This window comes from Musa acuminata, chromosome BXJ3-1 (assembly GCF_036884655.1).
Source record: "Musa acuminata AAA Group cultivar baxijiao chromosome BXJ3-1, Cavendish_Baxijiao_AAA, whole genome shotgun sequence".
Taxonomy (NCBI): domain Eukaryota; kingdom Viridiplantae; phylum Streptophyta; class Magnoliopsida; order Zingiberales; family Musaceae; genus Musa; species Musa acuminata.
In genome coordinates, this window is record NC_088349.1 from 3,477,567 (window position 1) to 3,491,136 (window position 13,570).

Below are 13,570 nucleotides of genomic sequence, written 5' to 3' on the forward strand. Positions count from 1 at the left end.
TAGAAGATCAAATAAATGATAAGAGTCATAAAAGCAACAGCATGCTAATCGAAGCAAGATCAAGATGAAAACTTCACTTGGTACAAAGTGATACAAAGAGATGTCTTCGTAGATAATAGCCTTTTTTTTTTTCTTTCATTGAAAGCAAATATATATTATGGTCCAAGCACACATTTAAGTTAAAAAGGAAAATAAAGGAAAAAGAAGAAAAAGCACATCGCTTTCAAACTGCCAAATTGCTTCAAACACAAATGGTAAGGGAAGTGAACACCAATCAAAGAGACTTCCGATCGATCCTGCAAAAGAGAAGTTGAGACCATATATGTGAAGCAAAAACAAAATGCAAACAAGCCAGTACGAACAGAGGAAAGAGTAGTATGACACACCTTACACAGACGACGACGACGACTAATTTGTCTGATAGACCAAGCACAAGACTTCCGACTAATCCTGGAAGAACGAAGAAGTTGGCGTACGTGTGAACCAAAAAAAGCACGCAAGGCAACCGGAATGAGAAGAAGAACAGGACTTACAGAGACGGCGACTCTGCTCATGCTGAACCTACGTTGGTGTCGTACATGTATGGATCCTTGTTATACCAAATGAACTCGTTGGCATCGGTGGCCCGGATCCTGACCTCCGGTATCTGGCGGATGATCCGCCAGTTGACCTCGCCCTTGAGACACCTCTTCAACAATGGCAAGCTGCACTGCAGCTCAAGCTTTCTCAAACTGCGCTGCTGCTCCACGAGATCCGACAGCCATGGCGGCAGGGACTGCGCTGGTGGGGGACAAGACAGATGCAGGTGTTGCAAGCCAGCCAGATCTCCCACGTACTCCAAGTTGGGGCAGTCATCCACTTGCAGATACTTCAATGAAGGAAGGTTTGATATACGCCGCAAGCTGTTGTTATGCTTCACAGTGAGGTTGTCAGTCAGGAAGTCGAGGTTCTTGATTTCTCCAAAGCTATGAGTGCCCTCCATATGGAGTAACTTCAAGTTGGTCGGGCAAAGGCCTTCCGGAAGGGCTCCCAGCTTGGGACAGTCGACGAGCCAGAGCTCCTTCAGATTAGGAAGCAGCTTACGATGGCTGCTGCGTCTGCTATCATCAGCTGGGGACTCGCTTGTCTGAAGCCTGACAGGATTTTGACGACGTGACAGGTCGGAGTTGGTAAAATGAAGGTCTCGACTTCCGACCAGATCTAGCTCAGATCGTGGATCGCACGGTTCTGGACGTGAGTCCGGCTTTGCATATAAGACTGTCAAACTTCTTAAACAGGCCCGAGCCCTTGAACTCAGTTGGGGCATGGTTCTCTCTTGCACTAATGTCAACCATTTTGTCCAGTTGGGCATGTTTACGAATTGCATTACCTCAAGCTTGGGAAAGGCCGGAAGTCCCCGTAAACTCTGGCGGTCGCCGAGGAATTCAGCACCAATGGTTATGATTGCATTTGCCCCTTTAATGGATAGGAACTTTAGCTCCGGAAGCAGGCCCAGCGGAGGAAGCTTCGAGCATGATGGAAGATCATGAATGCTCAAGTATGACAGCCGAGGGAAACCAGTGTCCAGGAAAGACGACATCATCCATCTTGGAAAACAATTACCGGGAAAGAATTTGATAGAAAGATACCGCAGGCTTGGTGGGGGACAGAGTCCATGGCATATCTTCCGAGCTCTTTCGATTTGCTCCACGGTGCGTTGCGCTCGATCTGGACTCATGCAGAATAGATGCAATTGCCTGAGAAAAGATTTGTTGGCAAGTACAGATTCTCCTGTTGTTGTTGCCCTATCCAACCTGTATACGCTCAGAGAACTCAGCTTGGACAAAGGTTGCAGCTCCTTCAAGTCACCTTCATCGCTGACGATGAACGCGTCAAGCTCGCTGAGATTTGTGAGTGACCCCATTCCCTTTGGCAAGGATGTTAATGGAGTGTCCTGCAGTCGAAGACATTGTAGATTGTACAGCTTCGTGATGGTCTTCGGAAGTTTACTCACGGATTGGCAGCCCGAGACGCTCAAAGTTTGCAGATTCCGAAGGCCCCCCACAGACTCGGGGATCTCCCGTATCTTTGTTCGATCAAGATCCAAGTGCCTAAGATGTGATAGTTTTCCGATGGACTTGGGAAGACTCTCGATGGATGTGTCGTTCAGAAGCAGGACTCTCAGGTTCCTTAGCTTTTTAAACAGATCATCTCCAATTGTACGGGCACGAGGGCTATCAAAGATGAGCAAAGATCTTAAACACTTCTCTTCGATGATTCTACTGGGGAGCTCTACTCTCTCCCCTATGTTTGACGTTGACAATCGACGAAGCTTAGTTAATGGGTTCGTCGTATTCACTGATGGGAGATCACTGGCATAGACGCCCTCTCCTTGGATCAAGGACCGGGCAAGAGATCTCAAAAGATCATGCATGGTGCATCTGCTGCCGTCTACAAAGGTAGGATCCACCTGCAGTAGGTTTCGCCAGATCAGGTCCTCGTAATAACCCTCGGCTATCTCTTCCATCGTTAGATCTCCGTTCACCTCTGTGAAACCTTCAGCCACCCAAAGACGGATAAGATCCTTACGGTACATATGAGCCTTGTCGGGAAACAAAGAGCAATGCAGAAAGCACTGCTTAAGATGGGAAGGCAAATCTTCATAACTCAAGTACAAAACCCCCGGTACTTTCTCATCGAGCTTCGTCATCCTCCATAGATCACTTCTAAGAACCTTTTCCCACTCTATCGTACTACTCCTGGATCTCAAAACCCCCGCAAGAACCTTGATTGCGAGAGGAAGTCCATCACATTTTTGAACCATTTTAGTTCCAATTTCTTTGAATACAGAAATATCGCCCTTCTCTCTATGATCCCAAACCGTCTTCCACAGCAATTCCCAGCCACACTCTTCATCCATTTTCTCAACATGATGAACATTGTCTCCCAAATTTCTTGCCACGTTTTCGTCTCTAGTGGTAACTACGACCCTACAATTACTGGCTGCCTCATGCATCAAAGGGTTCTTGAGTAAATCTTCCCATACGTCTACACTCCATACATCGTCTAATACCAGAAGCAAATTTCTCGATAGGAGGGAAACAAGTTTAGGTTCAAGTTCCGCTCTACTCTCAGCTCCTTCAACACTTCCTCCTACGCTTCTAATCATTTCTTTGAGCAAATCAGTCTCTGAATAGTTCTTCGTGACACACAACCATGCTCGAATCGGATAGTTTTGTATGATCCTTTCATCATTGAATACTTTACGCGCTAGAGTGGTCTTCCCAATCCCACCCATCCCGACAATCCCAAAAACAACACACTTTCGATTCTCACTGACCGCTAGTATGGAGTTGATCAGATTTTGGGCAGCGCCTTCGATTTGGGTTCCTATGATGTCTGCCTTAACCTCTATGGAAGATGTCTTAGGATAACTTGCTGGGGGAGGTGGGAGGCCTTTTTCGACGTTCTCTACAACAGGTATTATAGATCTATCTCCCGTGATCTCAATCAGTCTATCATTAAGTCTTTTTATTCTACCACTGATTTCATGGCGGTGTTTGATAGGTCTAAAGAAAGAACAACTTCGCGAGCTGGAAGGATTGCATACCGCAAAAGTCGTCGATGTCCGACTCTTCAGCAAGCTGCCACCTTCGAAGATGCAAAGATCGATGATATCGTCGGCGTCGTACATGACATCCTTCAACTCCCTCACCCTGGTTTCCATGTCCGGATCTACATGCCTCCTTTGCTCTGCAGTGCGAAGAAAGCCTTTGATCCTCGTCAACCTTCTCTCCAGAGTTTTGACCTCCGCCCCCACGCATAGCACTTTGCTTATCTCTCCCTCCGCGAAGTTGGCTATCTTTTGGAGGAACATATTTACGAAAAACTCTAACACCATTGCCATCTCGTAACACAGCTCAAGAAGATCTAAGGGAGTGTCTCCAAAGTGAAGATCTGATTCCTCATTTATAGAGATAAGATCTACGTTGAGCATAAATGGGTTCCGGAATCAGGGCCCCATTTCCATAAGAGAGGAGTTGTCTTCCACAGCATGTATGTGCCCATTGGTCCAATTGTCAGCTGCTTCTACACTGAAATAAATAGTCTGCCTAATTTTCTTATGACTTGGTGCTCTTTGTTTATTACGTGATGAAATAAATAGTCTGCATGTGATTTGTGTGGCAATATTATATATATAGAAAGTCAAATTCAAAACTCACAAGAAATGGTGAAACAATGATAATTGTAAAACTCGAAGTCAAAAAATTAATAGATATAACTAAGAAAGATGCTTGGAAAAACTTATGAGACAAACATTGTAGAATCCAAAGAGCAACAAAGAATTGGTAAACAATAATAGCACATGATTTTTTTCGACAATACAAAACAGTATTCTTATTCAAGTCTAGATTTGAGAAAAATACATAAGCATTTAAAAGAATAGATAACGTGAATCTAATCCATTGGAAAGTAGCAAATATCAATCGAATGAACGTGCAATTGCAAGTTGTGTGGACGAGGATAGTGTTGTTAATATGTATAAATAGCCATCAAGTTCACTATCTCAAATATACTTTGTAATTACATCTCATATTCTATCATAATAAGCTTTTAGCTAAAGTGAATCTATTAGGACTAGAATTGACAACCTAATTACTCGTGAATAGAGAGTAATTAGACTAGTGATGACAACATTATGATCACTAGCGAGGCCAAGGAACTCACTGGTTCATCTAACAAGAATATTAATGCTTACTGCCTACCAGTGCCGGCATTGAAATCCTGTGCCAGATCTTATCCTGTTCTTCCTCTCGATTCCAATGGCAGGCATGGAAAGCTATCATCTAAATGCTATTTCTTTATGACTTGGTCCTCTGGATTCCATATGACAGCTCCCTTCACCCTGCATATGTGATGAAATAAATAGTCTGCATGCTGCATGCGGTGGGTTGTCGCAACATGTTTTTGGAAACTCATCACCATTTTCTCACTACAACTCAAGAATGACTAGTTGATGGTTTCTAGGATGATGCAGTTTGTGTTATCCTGGATTTGTTGTGACTTGCTCATCATTGATGAATTGCCATCCCCTACGCTACCGAAGAAAAGTCCGAGCTGTTGATGCCCAACTCCCACCGATAACCAGCTTTGAATTCCCAGACCAGGCACCTTCTTCCCATCCACTTGTGTCGATTCCGAGGTCATCAAGCTGGTGTCAAATGTGATGCCCTCTAACTTGGGTGTTGGAGGGGGGTTAGGTCGACCCTCGGCATTCTTCTTTATTTATCTTGTTGGCTAATCTTTATTTGCTGCATTCATTTACAGTTACATGTTACTTTTTGGGCAAAACTGGCATTAGCCTCTATGGAATGTCATATAAATTTGTTACAATAAAAAAATTAGCAATCACATATGAGTTACTACCATTTTTTGCATTCTGTTTCATCCTGCTTAACTAAAAATTTGGTTATCCAATATAAATGTTGATTATAAGTCAATCGACATTCATCTTCTGCATCTGTCATAGTTTAATCTTGATGGACACTAGACTCATCTAGCTTCAGAGATATTGAATTTTATAGAATTACATCGAGTCATTCCCAACAAATATCTTTTTGATGCTTAAATTAGTTTAGCTTTAGAAGATTCTATCAATGTTTTGAATAATATTAGGAAAAATATTCAAAACATACTTGAGAGAGCTTTTTTATAATGGCCTCTCATAGTCATTACTTCTATAATTGACACCGATTACTAAGAACGATTACACGTTTGTCTCAGGCTTAATCACAATTATGTTGCATTGATATTAAGGTGACAATCGCGTGGCACTAAAGTATTGGTCAGCATATCGCACTAAGATGTCCATATAATACTATGATGTTGACCGCTTGATGCTAAGATATCGCACAATTATGCTACGATATAGTAAAGAAGGCTTAGAATGTGTCAATCAATCCCAAAAAAAGATAACACAGTCATGCCTCAAGACTAGTTGAATTATACATTTACATGGTAATTGAGTTTGTTCAAGCTCATAATTTCAGTCTATGCCTGAAATGTTCCTTTTTGGAAACAGTTTACTATTCAATTTCATGCACTCGATAAATTTGTTGTCTCTCTTCTCTCGTTTTCTATATTACTGGCATAGGAAATGCTTTTAAGATCTGCAGATTAAAGGCTTGGATGCTTGTTATAGTAAACAAGAAGTTACACTTCGGATAGCTTGGAACATGAAGGTTCTAATTTCTGTGATAATGGTTAGATACAGTCAATTCATTTTGTTCTGGTTGAGACTCCATGCTATGATGATGGTTTATCCAATTCTCCTTTTGCTAGTTTGACTGCGTATGTTTTTGATAAATGGATCGATAGGTTAGTCTTTGATGATGGGTCATGGAGTAGCAGTAGAAGGATTGAATGAAGAATGTGATTATTGAATGTAAACACAATAATAAGCCAAATATTTGGTGTTAGCTGCATAAATCACTTGAGATTCAAATGAGGAAAATATCACAGACCCTTTATGGCTCTTAAGATTGAGAAGAAAAAACTACTTCCCTTTTTATCGGGCTGTTTCTAATATAAGCTACAATTTTCTACTTAGTTGATCATAAGTAGTACTAGAGAAATACAAAATTTAGACTTCACAGGACTCATGTAGCGCTTGAGAGTCTAATCTGTGCCATATCGGTTTCTTCCATTACAAATCATTGTGTTTGTGATACATCTGACAGGAAGATGTGTGAATTGATCGTATGCATGAACTTCATTTGTTATCAGAATATCTTGTTTTTATAACAACATGCACTTTGGTTGCTGTGCTAGAAAGTAGAAACTGCTATATTTATTTCTGAAAAAGAGATCTTCCAACTGGATTTTGGCTTCTTGGAAAAACTCCACTAAGGAATGATGATTAGAATCTTTCGCACTTTTTGCATAACATGGTGGATATGCTGCTATTAATCCTTGTTCTTAATGTTTTCTGTGCGATCTTCGTCTTCATCAAGATGGCTCGTGTCAATTTAAGTCATGATAAACATGCTTGATTTCTTTCAGAAATAGAGGTTCTCACTTAGTGTTTCCTATGATTCTACATTAAATGGGTGGCAATTATACAACCATTTTAGCCAGTTATGTCTATGATCTGAACAGAATTTTCTATCTTCATATTTATAATCATTTATATCCTCATGTTGATCACACCTGCTAGTTCATATCTAATTTGACATAGATTGTGTGCTATGTTTAGGTACTCCCTCTCAGCTGCTGTGACATATATGGCTCTGTGTCGTATTAGGCCGAAGAAGTCACGGAGATAGTGGAATTGTTAAAGCATGCATAGATTCGTTACGGCTTGGTTTCTTTATTGTCCAAATGTGTTTTTGGCAGAGCAATGCTGAGAATCATTATGTTATTTTGTTCTGCATTTTCTTTTTCTCTTCCATCCTTGTTTTGTTTGTCTGTGAAAGTTACTGAGCTTCATGAAGTGTAGAGACTTTTCAAGAAATGAATGAAGATATCGCTCACGGGTGATGTTTCTTGGTATGGAGGTTCATGTTGGATTGCCAGTTCTTTACGTTTCAATCCTTGTTTTCTTTCTGTGTTTTGGTTTTCGTCCTTGCAATGGAAGATTAGTTGAGGACCCATCTGATGTATACGGTTGTGATGAAGATTTTGTCGACCAAGTTTTTATCTGTCAATATCTGCAGTAGATAACATGCTTTTGAATAGAAGATCAAAGCAAGAAGCAAGATCAAGATGAAAACTTCAGTTAGTACAAAGTGATACAAAGAGATGTCTTCGTAGATAATAGCTTTTCTTTTTCTTACAATGAAAGCAAATAGAAATTATGATCCAAGCACACGTTTAAGTTAAAAGGAAAAAGAAGAAAAAGCACATCGCTTTCAAACTGCCAAATTGCTTCAAACACAAATGGTAAGGGAAGTGACACCAATCAAAGAGACTTCTGATCGATCCTGCAAAAGAGAAGTTGAGACCATATATGTGAAGCAAAAATAAAATGCAAACAAGCCAGTACGAACAGAGGAAAGAGTAGTATGACACACCTTACACAGACGACGACGACGACTAATTTGTCTGATAGACCAAGCACAAGACTTCCGAGTAATCCTGGAAGAACGAAGAAGTTGGCGTACGTGTGAACCAAAAAACGCACGCAAGGCAACCGGAATGAGAAGAAGAACAGGACTTACAGAGACGCCAACTCTGCTCATGCTGAACCTACGTTGGTGTCGTACATGTATGGATCCTTGTTATACCAAATGAACTCGTTGGCATCGGTGGCCCGAATCCTGACCTCCGGTATTTGGCGGATGATCTCCCAGTTGACCTCGCCCACGAGACACCTCTTCAACAATGGCAAGCTGCACTGCAGCTCAAGCTTTCTGAAACTTTGCTGCTGCTCCACGAGATCCGACAGCCATGGCGGCAGGCACTCCGCTGGTGGTGGACAAGACAATTCCAGGTGTTGCAGGCCAGCCAGATCTCCCACGTACTCCAAGCTCGGGCAGTCATCCACTTGCAGATGCTTCAGCGAGGGGAGATTTGATATACGCCGCAAGCTGTGGTTATGCTTGAGAGTGAGGTTGTCAGTCAAAAAGTCGAGGTTCTTGATTTCTACGATGCTGTGAGTGCGCTCCTTGTAGAGTAATTTCAAGTTGGTCGGGCAAAGGCCTCCCGGAAGAGCTCCCAGCTTGGGACAGTCGACGAGCCAGAGCTCCTTCAGATTAGGGAGCAGCTTACGATGGCTGCTGGGTCTGCTTTCATCAGCGGCGGACTCGGTTGTCGGAAGGCTGACAGGATTTTGATGACGTGACAGGTCGGAGTTGGTAAAATGAATGTCTCGACTCCCGACCAGATCTAGCTCAGATCGTGGCTGCCTCGGAAGCCTGACAGGATTTTGTTGACGTGACAGGTCGGAGTTGGTAAAACGAAAGCGTCGACTCCCGACCGAACATGGCATACATCCTGTATTCCAAGGATCTGGACGTAGGTTTCGGTTTGGTCCGTAGACTGGCTCTCCACATAGCATTGTGTCCAGTTGGGCATGTTTATGAATTGCCATTCGCTTCCATTTCACTTGCACTGATGTCGCTGGTGTCAACCATTGTGTCCAGTTGGGCATGTTTATGAATTGCATTACCTCAAGCTTGGGAAATGGCCGAAATCCTTGTAAACTCCGGCGATCGCCGAGGAATTCAGCACCAATGGTTATGATTGCATTTGCCCCGTTAATGGATAGGAACTTTAGCTCCGGAAGCAGGCCCAGTGGAGGAAGCTCGCAGCACGATGGAAGATCATGCAGGCTCAAGTATGACAGACAGGGGAAAGCAGTGTCCAGAGAAGTTGACCGGAACCATCCCGGAAAACGGAGACCAGAATAGCATTTGATAAAAAGATACTGCAGGTTTGATGGGGGACAGAGTTGACTGCAAATCTTCTCAGCAGTAGAAGGATCCTGCAGTCTTGATGAACCAGAATATTTTTCTTCATCTGTACTCTCCCAGAAGAGATATAGTTGTCTAAGAAAAGGTTTGTCCTCCAGCACCGAACCTCCATTTGTTATTGCCCTATCCAACCTGTATACGCTCAGAGACCTCAGCTTGGACAAAGGTTGCAGCTCCTTCAAGTCACCATCATCGCTGACGATGAACGCGTCAAGCTCGCTGAGATTTGTGAGTGACCCCATTCCCTTTGGCAAGGATGTTAATGGAGTGTCCTGCAATCGAAGACATTGCAGATTGTACAGCTTCGTGATGGTCTTCGGAAGTTTCCTCATGGATTTGCAGCCCGAGACGCTCAAAGTTTGCAGATTCCGAAGGCCCCCCACGGACTCGGGGATCTCCCGTATCTTTGTTCGATCAAGATCCAAGTGCCTAAGATGTGATAGTTTTCCGATGGACTTGGGAAGACTCTCGATGGATGTGTCGTTCAGAAGCAGGACTCTCAGGTTCCTTAGCCTTTTAAACAGATCAGCTCCAATTGTTCGGGCACGAGGGCTATCAAAGATGAGCAAAGATCTTAAACACTTCTCTTCAACGATTCTGTCGGGGAGCTGTATTCTCTCCCCAATGTTTGACGTTGACAATCGACGAAGCTTAGTTAATGGGTCCGTATTCAATGATTGGAGATCACTGACATAGACGCCCTCTCCTTGGATCAAGGACTGAGCAAGATATCTCAAAAGATCATGCATAGTGCATCTGCTGCCGTCTACAAATGTACGATCCACCTGCAGTAGGTTTCGCCAGATCAGGTCCTCGTAATAACCCTCGGCTTTCTCTTCCATCGTTAGATCTCCGTTCACCTCTGTGATACCTTCATCCACCCAAAGCCGGATAAGATCCTTACGGTACATATCAGCCTTGTCGGGAAACAAAGAGCAATGCAGAAAGCACTGCTTAAGATGAGAAGGTAAATCTTCATAACTCAAGTACAAAACCCCCGGTACTTTCTCATCGAGCTTCTTCATCCTCCATAGATCACTTCTGAGAACCGTTTCCCACTCCATCGTACTTCTCCTGAATCTTAAAACCCCCGCAAGAACCTTGATTGCGAGAGGAAGTCCATCACATTTTTGAACCATTTTAGTTCCAATTTCCTTGAATCTAGAAATATCGCCCTTCTCTCTATTATCCCAAACCGTCTTCCACAGCAATTCCCAGCCACACTCTTCATCCATTTTCTCAACATGATGAACATTGTCTCCCATATTTCTTGCCACGTTTTCGTTTCTAGTGGTAACTACGATCCTGCAATTACTGGTTGCTCCAAGCATCAAAGGGTTCTTGAGTAAATCTTCCCATACGTCTGCACTCCATACATCGTCTAATACCAGAAGCAAATTTCTCGATAGGAGGGAAACAAGTTTAGGTTCAAGTTCCGCTCTACTCTCAGCTCCTTCAACATTTCCTCCTACGCTTCTAATCATTTCTTTGAGCAAATCAGTCTCTGAATAGTTCTTCGTTACACACAACCACACTCGAATCGGATAGTTTTGTATGATCCTTTCATCATTGAATACTTTACGCGCTAGAGTGGTCTTCCCAATCCCACCCATCCCGACAATCCCAAAAACAACACACTTTGGCTTCTCACTGATCTCCACTATGGAGTTGATCAGATTTTGGGCAGCGCCTTCGATTTGGGTTCCTATGATGCCTGCCTTAACCTCTATGGAAGATGTCTCACGAGATCTTACTGGGTGAAGTGGGAGGGCTTTTTCGACGATCTCTCCATCAGGTATTATAGATCTATCTCCCGTGATCTCTTTCAGTCTATCATTAAGTCTTTTTATTCTACCACTGATTTCATAGCGGTGTTTGATAGGTCTAAAGAAAGGAGGATTGCTTACCTTCAGCAAGCTGCCACCTTCGAAGATGCAAAGATCGATGATATCGTCGGCGTCGTACATGACATCCTTCAACTCCCTCACCCAGGTGTCCATGTCCGGATCTACATGCCTTCTTTGCTCTGCAGTGCGAAGAAAGCCTTTGATCCTCGTCAACCTTCTCTCCAGAGTTTTGACCTCCGCCCCCACGCATAGCACTTTGCATATCTCTCTCTCCGCGAAGTTGGTTATCTTTTGGAGGAACATTTTTACGGAAAACTCTAACACCATTGCCATCTCGTAACACAGCTCAAGAAGATCTAAGTGAGTGTCTCCAAAGTGAAGATCTGATTCCTCATTTATAGAGATAAGATCAGAATCAGGGCCCCATTTCCTCAAGAGAAGTCTTCCGCAGCATGCATGCACCTATTGGTCCAATTTCCTGCTTCTTTGACACTGTTATGAAATAAATAGTCGCCTTATTTTCTTATTACTTGTTGCTCTTTGTTTATTATGTTGTTTGGCAAGTCGCACATAGTCCCATATCAAGGAAAATCAAGTTTGGTATCTCATATTTAAATTATAAATAAGGGCATAGACTTTGAAGTCAGATGCACCACAAGAAAAACCTAAGTGTTTATTTTGGGTTTAAGTCCTCAGTATATTTTTGGGTGTTTTATGGCCTAGGAATATCTTCCTAAGGTATTTGTAATTATTCCTTTTTATAGTAGTGATTTGCTCCTCCTTCGTCCGTTGATGTAAGTCAATTGATCGAACCACGTAAATTTCTTGGAGCCAGCTCTAAACTGGTATTAGAGCTTGGTTTTAGGATCTTTTGGCAATGATGACAATAATAAAGATCGTTGTCGAAAAATTCGATAGAAATGTCAACTTCGGCATTTGGCAGCTCAAGATGAAGGTCAGGGAGCCGAGAACATTCCAGATGGTACGACAAAGGAAGATATTACGGGTATGGATAAGAAAGCTCGATCAAGCATTATTCTAAATATCTAGGTTTTACGGGAGGTAGCTACGGAGACTACGGCTAAGAGCATGTGGGACAAGCTTAAAGCCTTGTATATGAAGAGGACAGTGGAGAATCATCTCTACTTGAAGCAGAGTTTGTATATGCTTCGGATGACTTAAGGTACATCTATACTCTTCCCCAATCTATATCCTTGGTTATGGATTTGAAGAATATAGATGCAAAGATCGATGATGAGGATAAGGCCTTGTTATTTTTGTTTTCTCTTCCCCAATCTTTTAAGTATTTCCGTGATACTATGATTTATGAAAAAGAAACAACTTCGTATCAGGAAATTAAATCTGCACTAAAATCTAAGGAGCAAATAGAGGATATCACTGGGGAAAGTAGAGGGAATCAAGTTAAGGGTCTCGTTGTCAGGGGTAGAACAAATAAAAGAGAATTTGACAGTAGTAGATCTAAATCTAGATCTAAATCCAGATATAGAAATTTGGAATGCAGATATTATCATAAAATGGGGTACATTAAGACTGATTGCTTTAAATTGAAAAATAAATTAAAGCAAAAGGGAAAAATTATTGAGAAAACTACTGAGTCCGCTGAAGCTAGTGTAGCAACTGATGAGAATGTTGGAAATATTTTCTTTGCTACTGATGACAAGACAAAGTCTAAAAATGAATGGATTTTAGATTCGGGTTGTTCTTATCACATGTGTCCCAATAAAGATTTGTTTTCCACATATGAATCTTGTAATTGTGGAATTGTTTTGATGGGCAATAATGCTGCGTGTGATATTGTTTGTAGAGGCATAATCCAAATTAAAATACATGATGGTATTGTGAGGACGCTCACTAATGTTAGACATATTCCTGATTTAAAAAAAGAATCTCATCTCTTTAGGCACCCTAGAGGCTCTTGAGTGTAAATACACAACTGAATGTAGAGTTATGAAAGTTTCTAGAAGTGCCCTTGTTGTTATGAAAGCTTGTAGGTTTGGTAGCTTATATATTTTGCATGGAACTACTGTCACGGGCTCGGTTGCAGTCTCATCATCATCATTGTCCGATTCTAACATCACTAAATTATGGCATATACGTTTGGGTCATATGAGCGAAAAAGATTTGAGCATATTAAGCAAAATGGGTCTACTTTGCGGACAGAGTATTGGGCCACTGGATCTCTACGAACACTACATTTTTGGAAAGCATAAAAGAGTCAACTTCAATTCTCCGGTAGTTCACAAAACAAAA

General features: G+C 42.1%; 2 protein-coding genes across 4 annotated transcripts; both read right to left on the reverse strand.

The window, feature by feature from the left end:
* Nucleotides 1-45: 45 nt before the first annotated feature.
* Nucleotides 46-4,027, reverse strand: LOC108952588 (putative disease resistance protein RGA3). The gene is made up of 3 exons (XM_065135849.1): nucleotides 534-4,027; nucleotides 387-450; nucleotides 46-296 (listed from the first exon to the last, which is right to left on the reverse strand). The coding sequence occupies exon 1, from the start codon at nucleotides 3,974-3,976 to the stop codon at nucleotides 551-553; it is 3,426 nt and encodes a 1,141-aa protein (XP_064991921.1). The 5' UTR covers nucleotides 3,977-4,027; the 3' UTR covers nucleotides 46-296; nucleotides 387-450; nucleotides 534-550.
* A 3,707-nt stretch (nucleotides 4,028-7,734) lies between these two features.
* LOC135628886 (putative disease resistance protein RGA4) lies at nucleotides 7,735-11,644 on the reverse strand. Of its 3 annotated transcripts, XR_010493070.1 has the most exons (3): nucleotides 8,199-11,644; nucleotides 8,052-8,115; nucleotides 7,735-7,961 (listed from the first exon to the last, which is right to left on the reverse strand). XR_010493070.1 is itself a non-coding variant. In XM_065135838.1 (2 exons), the coding sequence occupies exon 1, from the start codon at nucleotides 11,630-11,632 to the stop codon at nucleotides 8,216-8,218; it is 3,417 nt and encodes a 1,138-aa protein (XP_064991910.1). In that variant the 5' UTR covers nucleotides 11,633-11,644; the 3' UTR covers nucleotides 7,735-8,115; nucleotides 8,199-8,215. The 3 variants fall into 3 exon arrangements, 1 of the variants encoding a protein (XP_064991910.1); XR_010493069.1 differs by having other exon boundaries at nucleotides 8,052-11,644; XM_065135838.1 differs by having other exon boundaries at nucleotides 7,735-8,115.
* Between the last annotated feature and the right edge of the window lie 1,926 nt (nucleotides 11,645-13,570).

What these genes read in the sequence shown, in the direction of transcription:
- LOC108952588 (XM_065135849.1), bottom strand. Translation starts at nt 3,976, where the DNA reads ATGCTCAACGTAGATCTTATCTCTATAAATGAGGAATCAGATCTTCAC.
- LOC135628886 (XM_065135838.1), bottom strand. Translation starts at nt 11,632, where the DNA reads ATGGCAATGGTGTTAGAGTTTTCCGTAAAAATGTTCCTCCAAAAGATA.